This window comes from Nelusetta ayraudi, unplaced genomic scaffold, assembly GCF_046127955.1.
Source record: "Nelusetta ayraudi isolate G7.1 ecotype Tasmania unplaced genomic scaffold, CSIRO-AGI_Nayr_v1 ptg000011l, whole genome shotgun sequence".
Taxonomy (NCBI): domain Eukaryota; kingdom Metazoa; phylum Chordata; class Actinopteri; order Tetraodontiformes; family Monacanthidae; genus Nelusetta; species Nelusetta ayraudi.
Genome location: NW_027466061.1, coordinates 20,606,732 through 20,630,149, shown reverse-complemented (window position 1 = coordinate 20,630,149; position 23,418 = coordinate 20,606,732). Strand labels below are relative to the sequence as shown.

At 42.5% G+C, this 23,418-nt stretch overlaps 1 protein-coding gene across 2 annotated transcripts in view; it reads right to left on the bottom strand.

The window, feature by feature from the left end:
• Positions 1 to 907: 907 nt before the first annotated feature.
• Positions 908 to 23,418, bottom strand: part of cacnb2b (calcium channel, voltage-dependent, beta 2b) — a 30,626-nt gene continuing 8,115 nt past the window's right edge. Inside the window, exons 1-13 of one of the 2 annotated variants that reach the window (XM_076021828.1) lie at positions 21,388 to 21,825; positions 12,559 to 12,624; positions 10,138 to 10,260; positions 9,867 to 10,006; positions 8,832 to 8,893; positions 8,705 to 8,730; positions 7,883 to 7,963; positions 7,720 to 7,778; positions 7,505 to 7,614; positions 6,107 to 6,258; positions 5,443 to 5,538; positions 4,913 to 5,086; positions 908 to 3,405 (exon numbers count right to left, since the gene is read on the bottom strand). In XM_076021828.1, the coding sequence (XP_075877943.1) occupies positions 2,692 to 3,405; positions 4,913 to 5,086; positions 5,443 to 5,538; positions 6,107 to 6,258; positions 7,505 to 7,614; positions 7,720 to 7,778; positions 7,883 to 7,963; positions 8,705 to 8,730; positions 8,832 to 8,893; positions 9,867 to 10,006; positions 10,138 to 10,260; positions 12,559 to 12,624; positions 21,388 to 21,405 (1,821 nt within the window). In that variant the 5' untranslated portion in view covers positions 21,406 to 21,825 and the 3' untranslated portion in view covers positions 908 to 2,691. Of the gene's footprint in view, positions 3,406 to 4,912; positions 5,087 to 5,442; positions 5,539 to 6,106; positions 6,259 to 7,504; positions 7,615 to 7,719; positions 7,779 to 7,882; positions 7,964 to 8,704; positions 8,731 to 8,831; positions 8,894 to 9,866; positions 10,007 to 10,137; positions 10,261 to 12,558; positions 12,625 to 21,387; positions 21,826 to 23,418 lie in introns of those variants that run through there. The other variant, XM_076021827.1, reaches the window with a different exon arrangement.

Genomic DNA, 23,418 nt, shown 5'->3' with positions numbered 1-23,418 from the left:
GAACTTTGAACATCATACATCAAGATCAGGTTTTCCGTGGTTGTATACTTGAAGGCAGTGACGAGCCATGCATTTCACGTTTAGGCCTTCAGTGATGTCGTACTTAGTCCTACCTAAGTCAATACACCTCATAATATCATCAATACTGTCAAAAACAAAAAGAATGGCAGTTTACTAAGTCCAACAAAAACACACTGTGTGCGTAGACAAGTTTGTCCAATAAACTGTGCATTGTTGCTGTTTCAAACAAGACACTAACGAGACAATAACGAAACAAACTATCCATTGAAAAAAAAAAGTAGACGGATTCGCTTTTGGTTTTGATCATTCGCAACAGCAAAAACAAGTGAACAATAATGTGCTAATATACCTTCTCCTCCTTCCACTATCGGGTGTCCAGTGTTGATATGATTGGATAAAAACTTCAAAAACCTTAATATACAACAATGGAAGCAGCGCAACTGAGTGGATAACATGCGGAGAAGTTACTTTTCTGAGTATGTTTTTGCCAGCAGAGAATGTCTTGCTGACCGTGACGGCCCGCCACTGATAAGAAAATATGTGGGAAAAAAACTGCAGTGTGGCCAAAACTGGCTCATATATTTGTATATTTTGCTTTTTTTTTTTTACTTTGTACGTTTTCCATAACTTTGATGACATGATTAATTAGAGATGGAGACACATCGGGCCAAATCTGGCCTTAGGGCCTTGAGTTTGACACGACTTAGATGAAACAGTAAATGACAATACCTATTATGTCAAACATGAGGAAACTATACACTGATTTAAAAAATACATTGAAACATTTTTAACTATACTAATGAAAAATGATCAAATAATACAAATTATTTAAAACAGCGCTGTAACAAACCGGTAAAGTTAGACATGACCTGAAAAAATACATCAATCAAATTCTTCCCTTCATTTTAATTGTTTTCAAATCATACTTGTTAACCTCAAAATAATGTACAAAACAAACATAACAAAAAGTGTTCTTTTCCTGAAAGGAACAGAGTAGTTTCAGTCTCCCCCTGTCAAAGCAATCATACAGTTTTGATCAAGCTCTCCTGAAAAGTCCAACAGGCTCTCAGGTTATCTTTATATTTACCTAACAAGGCAATAATGAAGTATGTACAAATGCATAGAAATTGTATTCAAGCAATACATTTTTATCACAAGAAGATGCATAGAGTATCCAGCATGTAGCACAGGTCAGTGTCAACACAGATTTTCTTCATGCTTCCACATAGAACAAATGCAAGTCACTAAACATTCTTAAACACTGTTTAGAAAAGTAGGAAGCACAGTACAACTTTCATTTAGAATCATGTACAAAAATAGTTGTTGTTTTTTTTTTTTTAACACACAGCAATTGAAACACAGGCAGTCAGATGTGTCTATCACATTAGTTTAATAACACAAACCATCCCTTTGTGAATGAGTGTTGGAGAAATACATTCATTATATAGGAGCAAAGTTAGCAATTACAAATGATTTTCGTAATCTGTTGCCCTTGGATCGCAGATCAACTACTTGTCAATGATTGACAAAACAAATGCTGTCTTGTGGTAATTATTTTGACTTAATTTGAGTTGAGTTTGACAGACATTTCAGTCAACCTGGACTTTACTGTGTACAATGTTATTAAAAGCAGGAAAGAATATAACTTTACAATTTCTGGAAAGACAACATGGCAGAAACCAAAGGCAGTCTTACTTAGCAAACCAGTTTATTCTCCTGTACTGATTATGTTTCGATACATCAGGACTATTTGTTTGACCATACTAAAGATTTTTTTTTTCTCGATTATTTTGAGATACACAGTCTACTGCATTGTCACTTTTGCCAGGAGCGATTCTTGTGTATCGTTATTAGTTGGGATCATGCAATGTAGCTTCTGATGTCTTACAGTAAATTTTCTTACCCTAAATTAGCCTCTTTGTGTTAACTCCGTTTCACTTCACACTTGGGAAGAGGTTAAGTTGCCTCGTACTGTCAAATAATGTTGCAATGAAATTTAGCACTATTAAAATAAAAAGAATCAACACATTTTCACACACTCACTTTCACAAATGTTCCCCCTGTCAATATGTGTCAGTGAGAGACAGAAATGAGAAAAGTCCATCCTTTGCTTCTTTAGCTCTCTCTATTTTCAGGAAATGTGTGCTAAAACTGACAGTAATAAGCCCTTTGTGATGTCACAAAGGAAACTGAACACTCCCAGGTTTGTGACAACACCCTGACTCTGATGCTTGCAATCTGCAATCAGAAAACAATATGGGGCCTATGAGGATTTGATTTGCTAATGATTTACAGCGCAAGTGTTTTGGTAGTTGGGCCACAATTACCGACAATTTAAAGAAACATTTCAGACCTTCATTTGTTCCTTCACTCTTGCTTAAGAAATAAAAAAGGGAGAGTAAAGAGAAAAAAAACAAACAACAATATTGCAGAGCAGATGTTGCATCGGCCCAAAGTTGCATTTGGACGTACATACTTGTGCAAAAACACACAATTAGAGCAAACACAAAAATTAAGACGGACAAAGGGCTACCGTGCCATAAGGTGAAAATGAAAGCAAAAAGTGCCAAGTGGAGACAGTGACTGATGATGTACCAGTATCCCACCTGGTAGTGCAACCTCAGCAGCGTCTCATACGCCGACCGCCCTGCATCAACGAAAGTGGAGTCGCTAACGTACATAGGAGTCCCTGTGCCATTGTCTTGCATCCCTGTCTCTGTCTCTGCCATGATCCCTGTCCCTGTCCTTGTGCCTGTCTCTGTCAATGTCTCTGCCGTGGTAGTGGTGGCTGCTGTGGTGGTTGTGGCCAGCGTAGTGGTGGTGAGAGCTGCGGCCACTCATGTGTTGGTGGTGCCTGTGCTGCCGGTTGCGCTCGTTGTGCTCGTACTCATAGTCCTCCTCGCCGTGCGACTGGCCGTTGCCGCCCCCGCTGCGGTGGTGGTGCTGATGGTGTTGGTGGTGGTGGCGGTTGCTGTTGTGATGGACGTGATTGTGGCCCTTGTGGTTGAAGGGCGTCCTCTCCTCCTCCTCCTCCTCCTCTTCCACCACGTCGTCGGGCTCCTCCTCCCTCTGGTCGGGCGGGTGCCTGCGCGGAACCCTCTGGCCATGGTCCCTGCTGGAGTGCGTCTCCGGGACGCCAGGCGTCTGGTTGTGCTGGGTGTGGCCATGATGCTCCATCCGGCGGTGGTGGTGGTGATGGTGGTGGTGGTGGTGGCCGTGCTGGGGTCTCTTTGGTTCGGTTCTGAGAAGCCGCTCTTCCTCTTCCGCCTGGGCCTCGTCAGCCGGCTGGTCCAGTGCTGGGTCTGCAGGAGCTGGATCTTCTAGATGGTTCTCCTGGGAACCTTTCCTTTTGGGGGCAGCTGACTTCTTATTTTTCTGCCCATCCTGAAAGAAAAATGAAATAACGATGAGTGATGTACAAACACTAGCACCTTGCACCAACCGGGTTCATTGGCTTATTGTGCCAAAACTTCTGCTGTGCAGTTTTATGAACATACAAAGACACAAATCTGAAGAGCTGTTGTGAAAGGAAGGAGATAAGGTTCAGAATGGAGAGGGCAGCTAAATCGCTCAAATTTAGTAGATGACCCGAGCTGGTTCAACGGTTTCTGACAGACACTCTGCCACAAACATTTCTCTGTGTGCTTGAGCTGCTATAAATACCCTAAATACGCAATAAAGACAATGACAGCTCAACTCAAAGGTCCTAAATTACACCAGTTTTCAGATGCTTACTTTTCATCCATGTCAAGCTTCCAAAAATGAAAAAAAAAAAAAAAGATCTCCATAAGCAGCATATACTATATATATATATGATCTCTCTGACAGGCTCTTACAAAAGGTCCTGCCAAACTGCCGCAACTTTTGACATGTTTGGGAAGAGGCAAGAACAAGACACCAGTGAGGTAGTGTCAAAGGATGGACCAAAACCTGGTGAGATGTCAGTGAGGTATCAGTGTCCTTTGTGACAACACAAAGGGATGATATTACACTGTAGTGTACAGTGTACACTACAGTACAGTGTTTTGGCACCCACAAAGTGGAGCAGACAAAAGAAGCCAGATCTTTGCTCAATTCTGCAGATTGATTGTGTGCTGGAACGCATCCCAGCTAGCTTTGGCTGACGGTGGGGCACACCGAGGACAAGCCGCCAGTTCACCTCAGGACCAACACGTTACACGACCTCAATCAAGATACCGTTGTCGGGTACATTTTGTTAATGCATTTTTTTGTACCGTAGTTTTACAAAGTTGATCATGAGAGCTGCACAGATAGTAGTGAAGCATAGTTTTCAGATTCCCTTAATATATTATCACAATCTCAAATATTATTAGGAAATATTTGAAAGAATCAAATCTTATTTGTTTGAAAATGTTATATTATCTATTGTTGACAAGAAAACAATACATTCTTGTACTTACACGTGCAGAAGATAGCATATGAGTTACAAATGCATGGGGGATCAAAAATCCTTTTCAACCACTGTGAAAATAAAACGTTACCTCTGAAGCTCTGCATTTAAGACACCACTTACCTTTTTGAAGTAACATTTTCCCTGCCTCTGGAGACACTTTCTGCAGCAGTTCAATTAAACAATGACAAAAATATAAAGGCCTTCACTCACCCATCTTATTTCTTCAACTTCCCAAGGGTGAGGATGTGGAAGAGATGAAGTGAGAATGTTAGATGAATACATGGAACAAACAGACGTGGGACAAACGGTGAGGTTCCTCTTTCCACAGTACAATCCTGCTGTACTTTGCAGAGAGGTTTTCGACATTCAACAGATCACTCGCACAGATGAAGACGTTAGATGAGATGACAGGATGGAGATGATGTCACACTGTAAACTGTATTTTTCTAAACATGTTGTTGTGTAAGTCTCACATACCGGTACTGCGGAGGGGTTCGTGGGTAAAGTGTTCTCAGCCAGCTGGGCCACCAATGCATTGGCTTGCTCCATTTCTGGGGGATGCGTGGCCCTCCAGTAAGACTCAAGATAATCAGCAATATGTTCACAGGCATCTGTGAGCTGGTTCTCATCTAAGATGACGTCAAACATTTCCTACAAACAGCAGAAAGCAGACATGGCAGGAGTGAAGGTGTTGTTCAAACAGACTCCTCTTCTTTTGGTTGTTCCCCTCAGAGCGAAAGGGAACAGCAAAGCCAACTGCCCAGTGACACAACTGCATCAAGAGCAGGTCCATTCACTCCTAATCAAACATTGTGATGCAGCATTGTCAGATTACACTAAACAAACACACCTCTTCTTTGCTTCACACACGAGGATCCAGTACCTCACTCATGTTGCCAGAGAACCATTTAGCTAACGTTATCACGCGAAAGAGCGGGGGTTGCAAATGTAATCTGAGGTTTGGCCAACAGAAATCCATTCAGACATGGCCACTAGATGGCACTAACCGGCGGGCACTGAGCAAGCTTGTCTGCAGCCACAAGTTGAACGTTGAGGTGTTTGGTCTGTGACTTCCCTCTTGTCTTGATCAGCCGTGTCAACACCTGTGGGGAAAGTGAAGAGAACAGTCTGCCATGTGCAACAGCTACTGGAGAAAGCACCAAAGGGATCCTGGGTGATTTCCACCCCGATATTTACAGTTGTAATGTACATATTGCAAACCAAACAAACAAACAAAAAAATCTTCAAATATTGTTAAATATATATAGTCAAAACCTTCATCATACACAGACCTTCTCATGCTGCAGACAGCCAAAGGACATAGGCCTAATATGATATTCTCTCACATAACTTATTGCTATACAACCCAGCCTCATGTATCAGCTCACACTTCCAAATGAAAATGTTTATTATCACACCTCAATTACCAGAAGCTGAATTTCTGACGTAATGCTTTATTTTTGTTGTTGTCAAATAACATGCACATTGGCTTTCTCCTGAACTCACGCCAAGAAAGAGTCAGTTACCTACAGTCTCTCCAAACACCTCACCAAAAAATGATGTGGCATCACTTTTCATTGGTTTGACAGACGTCTGTTTCGATCGGGAAAGCACTGAGTCTATTTTAAGAAGAGAGGTGCAGTCCCAAAGGATAATAGTTGAAAGCTCTACCTTTGGTGAAGAGATCTTTACATAGACAAGGATGGGAGCCAGTGAGGTCTTGGCAACCTGGATAGGGTGGTTTACTGTGTCCGCATCCAAAACCACCAGCTGTAGGCTACGGGCCAGCTCAAAGATTCGCTCCACCTCCCCCTGAATCTGGGCTGTAAATGTAAAGATCGATAGCCGGAGGTTAGGGAGTTTTTGTTCTGAACGTCTTACCTTCATCTAGTTGGATTTATAAGAGCTTCTTCACAAACAGGATGTGTTATGTGATGACCTGTTGTGATAACTTGTTCTATTTAATTCAGATGCAAATCAATCAACAATTAAAGCAAATTTTACTCATGTTAGTTATTCGTGCATAACACGTTTAAGTTGACTGAATGAAATGGTGACAAGAAAGAACACTGTGAATTAAAAAGAACCAAACACAGACAACTACACATACATACCTGCAGCATCTGAGTGAGGGAGCATTGAGAAGGGCAAGAGCAGAAGACACAAGTTATCCCAAGTTTAAAATGCGTAACGCCTGGTCAGGTTCTGTTAAACTGGTTGCCAGATAAGTAAACTCATAACATCAGAGTTGGAACAGCAGCAATGAGACAGACAGAATCAGTTCTTTTGTGATATTTTGACAATATATTGCATGAATGAACCAGCATTTCCCCCCCCCAATATTTCCTTATGAACCCCAAACCTAGTAACTCTCAGACATCTGAGGTCAGTGATGACACATTACAGTTATATTAATGCAGTGGTTCTCAAACTTTCTCTGTCATGCCCCACCTTGGAGGAAGAAATGTTTTCATTTAAAGCCCCTAGAAGCCCCAAATCTGACGTGGCTGTGTCTTGAGGGATCCCGATGAACCTGCAAGTGATCCCATGTCTCAAGGACAAAGTTGACTTTTGACCCCATAGACTTGTATGGCATTAGGGCAGTGGTTCTCAAACTTTCTCTGTCACGCCCCACCTTGGAGGGGCGAACAAAGAACACACTTGGCAACCACCGGACTCCTGAATTCTTCTTTTCGTCCCTGTCTTCTTTTCGCCACCCACTTTGAGAAACACTGCGTCAATGCAACCTGATTGGTGATATTCCTGCACAGGGGTTTACCTCACATTTTAATCATGTTAAATGTGAGGGGTATCTCAGTTATAACACTGTTATCACCGGGGAAATAAGACACAAACCTGTGTTTATTTCACACTTTTTTTTGGGGGGGGGGGATTTGTCCTGGGATTTTACCCACATTGGATCCCAAGTGGTTAAGTCTTGCCGCAGGGGACAACCCAGTGAGAGACAAATATTACCAGGCTTCTATTTTAAAAGTCAATTTGTGCTGGTGATGCAAACTTAGTCATGTGATTTAAACCCCTTACAATCCAGGTTAAGAGGCCACATACCTAAATTGGAGCGGGTGTTGGACCGGTCCATTAAGGCCTTTTTGCCTGGGTTGTTGAGAATGGATCGTTTGGCCAGAGAGATGTCTGCTGTGACCCGTGTGATGGTGATTCTGGGGAGGAGACACAGCAGTCGGGATAATCACAGTTATGGTTTTTATTGTATCCAACGTCCTCGCCGAACATACAGCCACTGGAGCCTTTACAACAGGACTTACCTGCCTTCAAATCGATGCTTTAAAAAATCAAATAGTGCTTTTTGCATCATATCTGTTACCTGGAAAAACACAGTGAAGCTGGGTTTAAATAAATGCCACTGTCCAAATGCAAATCACTTAATTTCACAAAGTAGATGGGTTGTCATGAGTGTGGTTTACTAACCTCTAAGCCTTTCAGTGACGGCCCCATGAGAACCACAGGACGCATTGTAGGCACCACATCATACATTGCCAACTGTTCCCCCTGCATTCGGTAGAACAGACATGTAACTAGTGTGGGATAAATCCATTTATAACAATGCATATTTCATGGTTCAAATATTAAAACTTGGTTTTGATAAACAGGAAGATTAAAAAAAAAAAAAAAAAAGCACTAGATAAAGAATGGTTGTTGCAATATCAGAGGCAATAAAAATAGCCTTTTAAGCAATATCTCCAGGGGAATACCTGGAAAGCTAGTTCAGGGTACCGTCTCAGATGTGTTTCTTCACACACACACAGCCACATCAGAAAATGCTGTCTGCATTTCTTTAAATTCAGCAGAATAAAATTGCCATGAAAGAAAAATTCTCTCATCGCGATTAGCATCTTAATGCTATTTTATTCCAATTTTCTTTTCCTGAAGAAAATGCAGGTGATCCCTCAGATAAAATGATTGGCTATGTTTCTTCTGAATACTAAATATTATATAAATACAATTTAGTGACTTTAAATGATAGTGACATTATTTGTTTGGTTGGACTGTTACAGCCGTGAATTGCTGACATCCATGTGGCCCTGGTGTACCGCCCAATCAGAGTTTGTGGCTGCATTTCAACATTTTAACACAAATGTTTTCCAGAAACATGCACAAGGGGACTATATTGCCAGAAGATCTAAGATTCTGCATTCAAAACTCAGACTGTTAAGACACTGAAGAGGTAGACTGACAGCTCAGGATGAATAAATCTCTGCTGATGAAGTCTGCAGCTGCTCGCACACTTACCGGTTTCTTTTTCACCTGCTGGGTGGCTGCTCATTCAGGGAAAAAAGACAAGAGTGTAGTGTTAAATCACCAGCCATTGAGAGAAAACAAACAAAACACTCAGGTGCAATTTGACACATGTGCACACCTTGTGATGGAGGAGTGTACTTCTTTGAGTTCATGTCTTGCGTTGCTTGAGATGCTGCTTTGCTGCAATGAAAGACAAGTCTTTAAATTCACCGAGATCAATTCAGACGGGGGGGGCAAAAACTTGCATTGCAAAGATTTTAGCAACTAATAACAATTAGGCGGCATGTCTCTCCTAAATCAAATAGTTTGGCCGTCTTTACACAGTGGATGGTTATCACCTTGCACAAGGCTGGGCCAGGTGAAGCAATCCTTTCAAGTGACAACAACATCAAAAGCACTAAGCAGCAACTTAAAAAAATTAAAAAAAAAAATACCAAGATCCTACAAAGACTAATTTCATTCTAACTGGGTCAAGACATATTTATGCCTGAGCTATATGGAGTTAATTCCCCATCAGCCTGATTAAAAACAACCCACTGAACTGAAGGGAGGAGTAACATCGCCACCACTAAACTGATCTACAGCTTATTTCTCAGTATTAAAACTGACTCATACCCCACTGAGAGAATAATTCATTAAAAAAAAAAAAGTCTTACAAAAAGAAGATGTACCCCAGTAAAAGTGATCATCACTTAATGGTTTTCAGCAATCATTGGCAACCATCACAGAGTCATTAGTAGAACACAGAATCATAAAATACTAATTATTTGATATAAAATACTGTGTCCAAGCAGAGAATGAGTCCATTCCTTTAAAACAATAACAACAAACAAAACAACAACAACAACAACAACAACAACAATGTTTTGTGTTTAGCTGTTCAACGGTTTATGTGTACTGGTCAATGTGTGGAAGCTCTTGACTTTCCAGTCACATTCATCCACATCCATCCATACCTCTCTGGTCAAACTGTGTGTGTCTAATGTGTGGATGTTTTTCAGGATGATCAGATGAATGCCTCAAAACGCCACATGAGCCTCTGCATTACACTTTGTCGTGAGGGCTCTTTTCCACGTGCGCTCGGCCAATCTAGACTACTTCTGGAATTAGTGAGTAGAGAGGAAAAGAAAAGACAGACAAAACAGAAGCATACTTGGCTAAGGCCTTGGCAGCTTTTCTGGCCTGGACTTCTCTCCTGATGAGGATGGTTTCCAGGTTGACAGGACTGGGCACGAAGCCCACTACACCATCCTCCTTCACCGGCCGGCCGATCCACCACTCATTGTTAAACTTCTGCTCAGGAGGGAGAAAATCAGAATCAGTAAACAAAGGAATGCTTGTTTGGTCTGGCTCATGGTGACCTCTACTCTCTACGCTCTGGTGTGTGACACGCAGTCGAGTGCGTCCGTGCGTTTGCTCCAAACCTCTTTGACATGGAGGAAGTCCCTGGCCTCAAAGGTGACAGCCTGGCCCGGCACAGGAACGTTGTCGTCGTCTGCCGGTGTGTACGAGAAGTTGCAACGTACTGCAAATGCCACAGGCTTGTACTGAGGAAGGAGGAGACACGGTCACAAAATGTAAGTCTTTTTTATATGCTGGAGTATAGTGGACTTTTCGTCCACTTGTAGGGAATTGTTTTAATGGTGTCACGTATGTAGTATTGCTCAACATTTTATGTGTTTTGTGCGAATGATATGACGGACTATTTGCACATGTAACGTTCAAAAGTACCTTTTTAGGTATTTTTGAATGTGAGTTTGAAGTGGCCATATTGCAGCTACAGTAGCACAGAAGGTGGATCTGCTCTACGCAGGAGAGCTGAGAGACTGACTGAGAAAACCGAGATTAACGTTAACATTGCTTGCAATATACTTTCTGACCAGTAGATGTTGCTAAACTCTACACAGTGCACCTTGAAAAGGTTTGTGCACACCTTAGAGTGTTGTTCTTCATAAAATTGAGTGCAACCTGAATACAGCACTGAGGCCTTCATGCAAAGGCCCCTTTGCTTGTGCGTGCGGGTACCAGTTGAATGTGAGCTGTGCGTGTGGGGCCCATTTCACACTGCGCACCAAGACCAAGACCCATTTCATGCTGCGTTTTCGCATCTCTGTGGCTGCGGTGCTTTCACAGGGCTGCTGGAGCTGTAATCCTGTCAGAGTCAAATGTCAGCGGCAGGCGAGTGGAGCTGCTAATTACTCCACTTTAGAGAGACGAGGCTGCCGGGGTCAGCAGGGGCCAGGATTTAATTTAATATTCAACGGGACATGAATCAGCAGGAGCTGCTCAAAAGGCAAAAAGAGCAGCTGATATCAGCCGCTCATGATTAGATGGCATATGCTGCTTCCCGCCAACGTAAAGAAAGACACAGCATCAACAGGCCTCCGAGGTGTTTCTTAGGTGGTTTTTCCCACACTATCACTCCACAGCCTTAAACATGTAAAGTAGAAATTAAACCATTTTTACAGGTCTTTTATTTAACTCATTTTCAGATACTGTTATACATTTTTTTTTTATCATTCTTGTTTCCTTTTAGAATCAAGGAAAGTGGTAAACCAAAAAGCACAGCTTAAAAAACAGCATTGTTAGCCCTCCGTTTGTGGTTAGTGCTAAGCTTTCTGCTAAAACTGAAGCATTGCTGGACCTCCCTATGTGTTTGGAAGAAGACAAAAGCAAAGCAGCTGAGAGCCGTTCTTAAAGACGGGAACGAACACCTGGCTTGGGGTCAATTTGAGTCCTTTGTCACAAGGGGATGATTTCCCAAGATTTTATCTTACAATTTCTGAGTGGAGTGAGCAAGCAAAGAAAATGTTTTTCTTTCTTTTCTGAGTGTTTTGAATAGGTTTCAACATCTTTAATCCCAGCTGGGGAAATTGCTGTGTCCCACATACAGAAAGTCATGAAAACATAATTTAAAAAATATTCAGAAGCCTAATCCTCCTTTAGACTGAAGAGTTCAGCAGCAGCAGGAGGAGGAGGTTGTCATTCTGGCTACCACCCTGGCAGACAACAGCAAACAGCAACACACTCTCCACCACAGACATGCAGAACATGTGAAGCACATTTTAAATGACCTCAGGAACAAAAACCATCTCTACCTTTTACCGTATGGCACCTCAGTGTTGACTGCCCAGTCCAGCTTGCTGTCATGTGCACCCCCAGGAACTTATTATAAGACTGGACCACCTCAATGTCCATACAATTGATGTTGACTGGCTGCAGACGTTCGGCCTAGTCCTGCAGAAGTCGATTACCATTTCCTCAGTCTTGGTTGTTGGTTGTATTAAGCAGGAGGTAGTTCCACTCGCAAAAGGCACCAGCTCCCTACATTCACTCACATCCTGATCACTGTGTGTGTGTGTGTGTGTGTGTGTGTGTGTGTGTGTGTGTGTGTGTGTGTGTGTTTGCGCGTGTGTGCGTGCGCGCGCACAGATGTTCTGTATTCTTTATTTCTTGTGTGTATCTCCTGAACTCAGCCCAGTCATGAAGATCATTATCACACATTGCACAGCTAGACTCTATTTGGATGTCTTAATGTCTCCATATTAAAGACTGAATCACTGCAATTTCACGTCTTTAAAAAGGTGTTTTAGGTAAACAGGTGACAGTGTTTTAAGAAGAAAAGTATATTCTACTGAAGCTGAGCTTAAAAAAAGAAATAAATCCTTCGTCAGAGTCCTCCAGACCCAGAGCTTGACAAAGGCTGATAACAAGAAGAACTACAGTGACTCATTTGAGTGCTGTTCCGCCAATACCCAGTGCCCATGTCTGCCTTTCTGTGATGCAGCTGTGTCATTGGGAGCAACCTGTCTGATGAAGGATTGGTGAGACAGCGAGAGAATTACCTTGGCCTTCTCCAGCTGCGCCTGAGCGTTTCTTTCCTCGACCACATCCGAGTCCTGACGCTCTCCCTGCCACAAAGACGGACAGTAGAAAAAAAATTAATGGTTGTCAGTGGTGTTGTGCTCTGACAAAAGGGTCAGTGTTTAGAAATAGCAAAAAGAAATTAAGTTTGAACAGAACAGAAGGCATTAATACATATCAATAAGACAGTCTGAGCAAGCTGCATAAGAGAATATAAAACAACAGTGCACCCAGAACAGCTCTTCAGTTAACCCAGATTGAATTAGCACCAACAGGATTTCTATCTATATGCGATACTGTGTGAGGCCTTGAATGATTGGAATGAACCTTTTGCATAAACAAATCCATAACATTATCCAATTTATAATGTAACCCTGAATAATCTTCAAGCAGGTGCAAGTACAATCTGGCTTCCTTGTGATATTCTTGTATTGCTCATTTTTCTTTATAGCAGGTAATGTCGCCGCAGCTCCAGGTGTTACTATATTTGGAACTACGACGATTAATGAGGCAAATAACGAAATTAATAATTAATTAATTAATATTAAATAACTACGCTAACTATGATATGTACTCATTTCAAGAGTCTAATCTGATGCTCAGATTGATTTGAACGACCATTGTGTCAGTTTATACTTGAGTCAAGTTAGAATGTTATTTCCCTCGTTCAAAGCGAGACAGCACGGCGTCAGAGCCACCCTGCCAGAGCACAGCAGCACACCAGAGACTGCTGCCTGCAGTCCTGAAGTCCACGAGGAGCAGCGTGCGCCTATCACCTCATTCTAATATTTGCTTTATTTGAAGAAAGGATGTACCATGAGGGCTGATGTGAAATGCAAAAACCTCTGATGTTTGACAAAATGTATCACTGCTGGGGTGGTTGTGCAGCAGGTGGCGAGTGGTGTATGTTGCCCAATCTGCAACCTACACAACTTTAATGTAGGGCCCAAAAAGATCCAGAATAAAGTTGTAACCTGTGGGGAACCCTCGGGTCCTTCTACAACCTTCAGAGAAGGCCTTTTCTGCACCAAAAATAGGACTATTAAATAAAACACATTTCGTTTTTAATTCCATTTTAATTTCATTTAATATAATACATGTAATACACTTTCTCTGCAAACAATCATCAGCACTTAAACTGTATAATTCACTGTAAAGTCATCTAATAAAATGGGAATACCATGCTGCCTCAAGTAGAACTCCTCTCTAGCGGGAGCCTCGAGTGACAATCAGCTCCATGTGTCCCAGAAATTCGATTGTTCCCTCAAAGACGTTGTAATGAATGCCCTCCTTGTCATAGCGGGAGACGGCCCAGCTCCTTGCATCAATCTCAAGATGCACACTGGCATCCTAAAGTCAGTAAACAGCTCTCTCCTTGTCGGCAGTCTGGTGCATTTGAACAACAATCACCTTTTGAGTGACTTTGACCGATTCAACAGTAATCTCAAACTGTTGGATGAAGCCCTCCTGTTTACAGTAAGGTGACTTTACGAGTTACTGTGGCAGCTTAACTTTGAAAACTGTTGAAATGTTTAGAAGGTGAATTAACCAGCATGCTGTATAGGCAGATGGCAAACACCGTGTAACAGGCTTTGTCCAATAGCAAAATATAGGATAACATGAAATAGATGTGGTATGTTAGAGACTGTAGCAGTGCAGTATCAGGTTCCTTCTGTCCACAAGCATGGTCAACCGCACAATAACTGAACCCAGATCATTTAGAACCAGTCTGAGCTGTAAACAAAACCTTAAGGCAGCTAATACGCAACCTGAGGCTGTCTGGTTTTTGTCTTCATCAAATGAAGGTAATAAAGGTATTGTATATCACCAGATGCCAGGCTAGACTTAATGTGCACTTTGTATATGCTCAACCCACAAAACCTAGTAAAAAAACAAGGTGGTAGCACCAGCGGCTCTGCTCAGTTGGGTACTTAGAAAAGCTAGCAGAGATAACACAATAATTCAAAAAAGAGATTCTTGACTTGAGGATAAACAAACATGAATGTAGAGGGCTTAATTTTTGATGAATTGTTAATTTTTTTTTTTTTTAAAAAAAGCCAAAAATATTATAGGCATACATTTAAAATCAGAAGGATGTGCACTAATAATTTCCTTCAAACCTCAGAAGAGAAATAAAAAAAACACCGTGCAAAACTCTAACGAGGTGGAATGGCATTGGGAATAATCAAGGAGCAAGAGACAGGAGGACGCAGCGGAGACGCTGCTACCCCAGAATATTTAACACGGTGGGGAGGGAAACAAGGGGAGGAGGAGGTAAATCTCCCTGGGGCAGAATTATGCTCAGGCATGGCTCTGTGTTTACCCATGGCTGGTGTAGACATCTGTTCGCACAGCACCCGTCTCTCCTGCAAGCCAATGTCACCCAGCCAACAGCACAAAACGCCCCCGCCACATTATTAAACACTGTTGAGCTTGGACTTTCTGTCTGGGGAGAGGAAAGAGATGCTAAAATTGCTATGCTAAAAATTATTCTTAAATTACGCTTCTTTCTTTCTTTCTTTTTTTAAATGGAGACTATTGGGAGAATATACAAAACTGAAAAGAAGGATGCAAGCAGCTCTGAACAAACAAACATCAGTAATGCAATCTTTCCAAATTTATTTGGATTGAGCACTCAGGTTCTTCTCTTGATTCATCCCCCTCTTTTTTCCTCAACCATGTCCCTCAGAGTTGGAGAGCCTTCCCGGCCCATTAATGTGATTATGAGGCTTGGAAGGTGGGCAAAGGAAAGAGGAGAAGAGAGCCGGTGGTGGGATGAAAGAGTGAAAACAACACGGCAGCATTCTGCTACCTGAAGGTGACTCCTTTCCAGCTCAAAAGTGTTTACACAGCTCTTTCCACACGTGCCAGCAGAGTACATTAGGAGAGGAGCGTCTGATTGGGGAGATGGACTCCCTATCCCTACACTGGAATAATCAGATCTGTTGGAACCTCCAGGAGCCAGCTGAGTGCCCCAGGCCACTGCAGTCCCCCGAAGGAACTCCTGAACACTGGATGACAGCCTCAGCTTGTTGTGAGGTTTATTTATTTATTGTTTGTTTTTATATCAAAGCAACACTGAAACACTTTGTAGTTGTTTTTTTTTTATTCTGCCATGAACAAATCCATGTCCCACTGCCTGGCTGGCAAACTGGGAGACAGTTGTCGAAAATAAACGACCAAGTGCATGCTTTATCTACCTGATCTCACAACGGACTACAGCTTGTGCACTTCCAACACATTCTAGTTGATTTTACACCTAAAACTGAGCTTTTTGTTTCATTTGGGGGTCAGCATCACATCAATTTTCTGATTTTTTTTTTATCTTGGTCTCTCGTGTAGCAACATTGCATGACTTATCACCCAAAAAACTACAGAAAACAGCACAGTTACCACTTCTATTTAAAGCATCCCACTTACTTGTGTCTTTGTGACATCATAGAGGGTGGCTTTCTGAAAATTGGAGCAGCAAAATAAATGTAGGCTGGACTTTTCACCTTTCTGGGGGTCCACTGAGACCAGAGAGGCAAGTTATTGTTCAAAAGGAAATTGCACAATATTGGCCTCTCATTTAAAGTATTTTGGCCAGCCAGCTCTTTAACCACATCATTCATTTGTCCATTTCTCCAATAATTCTTCTGGACTTGCTTTGTTCCTACAAGCCAGGCATGTCATGCAGTCATCTTCTGCGGCACGTTGGACGCACTATCAAATCCTGCAGCATACACAATCGACAAAAGGGGCATATGTTTGTATGGTAACCATTGAGAGAAATCTGCCACCAAGGCACAAAAAACTCCCACTAATCAAAATACAGCCTCGGTGGCGAGTTGTAAGCTGTGATCCTCAGAGGATTTAACACAACACCATCCTCCTACCTTCATCTCAATGACTTAGAATCAACTTTAACAGGCATCATCCACCCGACATCCACGCAGTCCTTTCAAGCAGCGCTCATTTCTGTGCGTTTGATCACGTCAGATGTCAAAAAAGCATCCATGAAACGACAAGGTAGAGGAGTGGGGAGGGTTACCAAGTGTCGGCCACCCGAGTAACCACACATGCGTAAAGAAAGAGTGCTAAAAACAAAAATGGTAAAAATCTTTTTAAAACAGCAGCATCTCTGTCACACAGCACAGTGGGGTTTTCCCACCGCCACATGGACGCAGACTACAGCACGAGATGTGTGAGTCTGTCTGGTTGCTGCCTGCGTCAGTTCCCTCGTTCACAGCGGGACAGCATGGCTTCAAAACCTTCACCCAGAGCGCAGCAGCACGAACAGACGTGCGCTGCCTGCAGTGCTGAAGTCCGTGACGGGCAGTGTGCGCCTAATACCTATGTATTTTGATTGGACAAAGGATATAGCATTGTGGGGGGGGGGGGTGCAGCAGGAGGTGAGTGGTATAGGTTGCCAGATCTGCAAGGTTGTATCCACGGGGAACCCTCAGGGCCTTCTACACCCTCAGAGAAGGACTAGGAATGTTCTGCTCCAAAAATAATAGGATAATCAAATAAAATGGCATCGTTGTTTTAAAAATTCCAATTAATTTCCTCTCATCTACATGAGCCTGCTGTCAAGTTGACGTTAGAAATCAATGGTTTACTGTCCGGAAGACCAGGTGAGATGGCTCATTCATTGGTTTGGACTTCTTCAAGTCCAGGAGAAGGCCAAACTGTGCACGATAGTTTCAGAGTGAGGGGAGAATTGACCAATCATGGCTTGATTTTAGATGGGACAAAAAGAAGAGGAAGAGAAAAAAAACATTGTAGGCTTTCTTGTCCTAACTTCACAGTCTCAAGTGCAGCGATAGTGATGTGTAACTTCTGGCGTATTGTGCTTTTAAAATGGGATTTTATTTTGATGATGCGCATGAATTTATCTGACTCGGTCAGAGTGTGTGTGTGTGTGTGTGTGTGTGTGTGTGTGTGTGTGTGTGTGATTTGTTATGTGCTGTGATTTCATAGCGCTGACCATGGTGATTAAAAGAGCCTGAGTTTTTATAAAGTTGTATTGCTTGTTGAGGGGAAAGTCACTGATTCTGTCTGTCACTTTTGAAATGGGCCAGCCAGATTCCAGCAAGACGGTGACTGTTTGAACCTCACATTTCAACTTCATTCAAAGCAGGTCAGGAAAAGCACTGAGGGCTTTTTTCTGATGTGTGCTAAAAATCACAGTTGGACCTCAGCCCTTTGTGATGTCACAAATGACAGGTGACAGAAATAACAGTGCATGGGTTTGACAGGAGACTGCAAACAGAGGAGAGTTTTTGGATAATTAATTGTGTGTGGCTGCTCCATGGGAGTCTGGGATTAAAAATAAAGACCTGAAAATGAATATAGTTTGGGACCCTAATAAAAATTTAATCCAGTCTGATGCCGTCATGCTTAGGAGCTTGCAGCAGCTATGAATAAACCCTTACTGGAGCTCCCACCTCTCCCACCTTCAGGATGCCGAGTGGTTCCTTGGGAAGAAGACTATCTTAACACAATTCAGATGTTTGAAATGTTTGAAAATTTGAAATTTCAGCAATCCAGCTGCCTTGCAGAGTGGCATCACTTCGTCGACAAAACAACAAGGAGACCTTCACCACACTTTTTACTCTTTTATTTATTTATTTATTTTACTTCTGCTAATACTTCTCTTCAATCAAGGTTGCACCATTAATATGTTCCTGAAAATGCTTATTTGTGTTCCAGTATATTCCAGTGGATCAGCAGAAACACTCTGAGGTACGGAGCGATAGGGCTTCGTTAAAATCCTATTCCGTGATCCAATAGATAGGATCGTGCAAAGGACAAAAACACTGCCTCCCGCCTCCCAGAGGCCTCTTTTAGCCAAAGTTCATTGTTGTCTGCTGAGCGGGTCACTCGTCTAATTGTGAGTCATTTCCAGTCAACCCACCAATGAACTGCTGTTGGCGCTCGGCCAGAAGTTCACGGTTTTTCACCTAAATATTTCCTTGTGGCGTCTCCTGCCGGTGCACTGCGATCATTGCTCCGTCTACATTAGCAGCCAGGGTCATTTGAATGCAGCGTGTTTTCCAGTCCAGTTTCCTTTGAGCCCCGTCTAATCAGATGCTCTGCATCATCAATCTGAAGGAGACTGGCTCCGCGCCCGCAGCCTGACGCTGCCACACAGCCGATATGGCCACACTGGCGCCATCACCTTTACTTTGGCACGAGTGCCTGTCTGTGGAGTTTAAGCCTAGTATGTGTTGAATAGGCGCCTTTAAATGTGTTTTTCCACAGGCAGCCGGTACACTTGCATCAAAATGCATGCTACTAACAGTTCTTCTATGTGAAATTAGTCATAGCTGGCTTGCTAATTAAGCTCTTTAGATTGATGTGCTGAAAGCTCTGTTAGCTAGCTATTTGGTGTGGACTGATTCAACATACTTCAATAAGCCCCAGAGGTGGGTTTTTTTTTGTTGTTGTTCAAAAATTCAAAAACGCCGCAATTGAAACAATAAGCATTTTTGAAGGAACATCCCAACGCCAGTGACTAAAATAGAAGTCAAAAGAACCATGACGGGGGTGGGTCTGAGCTCTTCCCTCTCTCCCTCTGGGTCATGATTGTCTCTGCCTAAGGAGATTAAGATAGCATGCGTCAATCCAGGATTTAGAGGGAGAGGGAGACAAATGCAAAGTCCCAGCAGACAGCCAGCGCCACTGCTTGCGCTGCATGTGTTGAAGTACCTGGGCGGCCATCAGATAGCGATACAAAAGCTGCATTAATAAGGCGTTATCTGCACAATGTAATTCCTGCGCGACTGGGTTCCTGTAACAGACAGATCTCATCTCATCTGCACAACATAGACGGCAGGCCTTTTCAGCTCTCCTGCATCGGATGGGGTTATGATGCAACATGATTACTGCGGTTATAGAGACAGCGTGTGTGTGTGTGTGTGTGTGTGTGTGAGTGGGGGGGATTATAGAGAGGGAAAAAATATCTCCCCAACCACTCTATGATACACTTTTCACACTGAGGTAGACTGAGTTTCTGAATCACTGCTGTCACTTTCGCCCTCTGCAACATGGAAAAATTAAGAATGTTCAAGACGCTTTAGAGATAAAGAGATTGAGCTATTCAAGAATTGAAACGCGAAGAACTGAACCACCATGATGACATGAGAAATATATCATGCACATACAAGTTTCCAGAAACCTCTGCTGCCTCATTGCTCCACTTCCAGGCCGGAAGTAGAGCAGGTATCTGCTTCTAATACCCCTGTAACAGCGACTAAGCAGCTTTTCTCATTCTAGGTGGCAGTGGACCAGTAGCCTACTAACCGGCGCAGTGCGACAGCACAACAGTATGCCATTCAGAAACTGAGAGTTTGTAAAATCGAGTGTGAGGCAGATAAAATTGATTTTTCAGGACGTGCTTTAAAAGGTGAAGGATCACCGGCCTTAACAGATTGTCCAACGTGTATTGCAATGTTCACAACTAAGGTACAGAATGTGGACCATAAAAAAAACACCACTTACTATTATTTATTATTGTAGGTAAAAAATGAAACAAACAATATGGTTTATCTTTCAATCTTGGCCAGAAGTTTATGCCGACAAAAGGGGCCGACGCAGGACCTTTGATGTGAAAATATCAAACCTGGGAAGGCAGCTGAACTGCTGATATTTCAAGGCGGAAATCCATCAGCGCAACCTTGAAATCCTCCCTTTGAACCGTTTATCGTAGGACAAAGACACAATAGCTACAAGTGCCGTTAACTGTGACAAGGGAGAGAGCACCGAGATGCTCCACAGTCGACATAAAGGACTAGCTTCCAAGTTTTTTTCATCAGGTCTCCCCTTTCTAAACATTCTACATGGGCTTTTCCTCACCATGTAGAAAAGCTTATTAGCAACACAGGGTTAATTAATATTTTGATTGGTGGGGTTGCGCTAAACATCAAAATCACTTGAAACTAATCAAGTGCACAAGCAGACTAAAGAGTTTGCAGTTCTTCATTTCATTCCATGATAATCATTAAGTGGCAGTTGGCAGAAGTAGGCGTTGTTCAAGCATAGCAGAATGTCAATGGTCTGAAGAGATTCTATAAATTACAGACGTTGTCCCAAGTGACATCATTGCTGCACTTTGGCATCATGTTTGAAAACCTTGCAAAGTATTTTGAAGCCAAAAAAATACATGAAGAACAAGAGGGGCTTGAAATGTAACATGCAGTAAACATTTGTCCGGGGGTTGGGCGGGTTTCAAGAAAGCCGTTAACTTTGTGACATCACAATGTGTGATTTCAAGACACTTTCTGAAAAGTGTATCAAGTGAAAAAGGAACAGGTGGATTTTGCTCTGTCACCAGGGACTAACATATTATTGAAATTATGCCATTTCCTCCTGTATAATATGAGAATTTGAAAGAATTAAAAAAAAAAAAAAAAAACTTATAACAGAGGGTTTGCTGGATTATTTTTTTATGAGTTTTTATTATTATTATTATTATTATTATTATTATTATTATTATTATTATTATTATTATTATTATAACAAGAAGAAGAAGAAGAAGAATTCAAAAAGCTGTGCAGCTCTGCATTTTTCAGCAGAACCCAGGACACGCTACGCGCACGAGGTGTAGCACCTACAGGTGCATGTCGCGCGTCCTCTGTGCGGCCATGCGGAAGGGCCTCGCTCGCCTCGCGCAGGATTAAACGCCCGGTGCAACAGATGGCGCGTTCTCCTATTCTTCCCGTTCGGCGTACGCGTGCGCGCGCCACCGACGCAAAGCTAGAGGTAAATAAAAATAATAATAATGATGATTTAAACAGGAAGGAAAACGAAACCACGTGATTTACCTTTTTCTTGGGCGGCATGGTGGTTGGGTCTGTCCTCCAGCCTTAACTCAAAGTGAATTAGCTCTCACCTGCTGGCTTCGGGGAAACAGGTGAGGGCGAGTGTTCCATCAGAGGAGGCGTTTTCTTCACCTCGGCGGTGAAAAAAAGAAATAGAGAAGAAAGCCCAAGTTGAAAGGACGCGAGTCGTGCGCGGCGTGCAGTGGGTTCCTCCTGTGAGTTGAGTGCACTTCCCCTCCTCTGCCTAGCGAGTCCTCGGAGTATTAACGGCTTATTTCTGCGTGCGGCATCTGTTGAGCCGCACACCGCTCTCACTCACTTCAGTCAGTGTGACCACCCGGAACCCGCCTGCCCGCCCGCCCCAAGACGGGAGTCCGAGATGCCGCGCGTGCGGTCCGCGCGCTCCGGAGCAAAAGTGCGGGGCCGTGCGTTTGCGTCATTTTTGAGTTTGGCTCAAATCACTGGTGTGTGTGTGTGTGTGTGTGTGTGTGTGTGTGTGTGTGTGTGTGTGTGTGTGTGCGTGCGTGCGCGCGCGTGTGTGCGTGTGTGTGCGCGCGCACCAACGTACCACAGTGGCGATACTCCAAAATAAAAAAAAGATGGAATTAAAAAGCGAGGCCGACACATAATTAAAATAATAACAGCTTTGTGTCGCCGACTCGCAGCACCCAAGTGCGCACAGAGCCACCCAGGCCCGCCCGCTCTGATTTAATTTCTCCACATTAGGTCGCTGTCATTGCGTCACTCAACGTAAAATTCGTTCCTCGCCGCCACTTTGCCAAGTACGAGCAGCCTTGCACTGAGCTTCCACCCTGCATCCTTAAATAACTGTTCCTTTGCCGCCTACGTCCTAACAGAAGTGCACTCAGAAGCAAGTATGTGCAATATAGCAAGCAGGGAGGAGCATGACTGGGCTTTGTTTTCTGCCCTAAAAGTTTGACATTACTGTCATACTGTTGGGAATAGGATGGTCCTTGCAGAACAGTGGTTCTCAAGTGGTGGAGTCTCAGGACCCACATGTTTTCCTCATGAAGCCACGACCCAATCAAAACAGCTCCACAACCCACATTAGGGTCGCAACCCACCGGTTCAGAAACACTGTTTTAGAAATTCAAAACAATCACATTTAGGAAAGTAAGTGAGTAGGTAAAGTAAGTAGGTAATTCACAACTAAAATAAATAAATAAAATGAATAAATCTAATGGCTATTTGGTACCCAATTCAGAGGGTGTTAGTGCATTTTTTCAACATTCACCTCAGCAGTTTCCTGAGAAATGCTATATGGCCGCGAACATTTAGTATTAATTACTTTGTGACAACAACCCCTAACAAGTTAAACCAGCTTGCTTGTGTCTCTTTCACAAACACACTGGAGGTTCAGCAAAGCGTCAGTTTCAGTAGGAATGTCAAACCCAATGTTTTTGTTGGAGGCTCTAAACAGAGGGCTAAATATGCTGTTTTCTGGGGATCACAGAGCCCTTGATGAAAATGAATTTAAAGAAATAAAAACACACCCTTAATCAAAGTTGGCATGGCTGCATTCAAGATTACCATTGGGGAAACTACATTTAAACTAGTGGTGGGATTTGATTAAAAAAAAAAAAAATCAAATTAATTATGGCATTTGTAATTAATTAATCATATTTTAATCGCATATCAATATTTGAGTTGGTAAAAGAGGTTTGGAAGTAATTATTAAAATAGATTTTTGAGGTATCTGTACTTTACTTGAGGAATTCTTTCATTCAACCTTTTACTTTTACTCACTAAATTTGTACACAAATATCTGCATTTTCTCCTTCTTACATGAAAACATGCATCTTACATTTTGCATTGCAGTATTTAAAATAATTTTTATTGGTCATGACTAAGACCGACTACAGTTTGGCTTTGCTGCAATTGAAAAAGAGCAATATTGTACTATTGAGAGTAGCAAAGCTGTTTAAAATGATCCAGATGCCCAGGTGCTCGGAAACAGATAAAAATAAGAAAATAGAGAATAATGATGCTTACTTTCCGTTCCGTATTGACTTG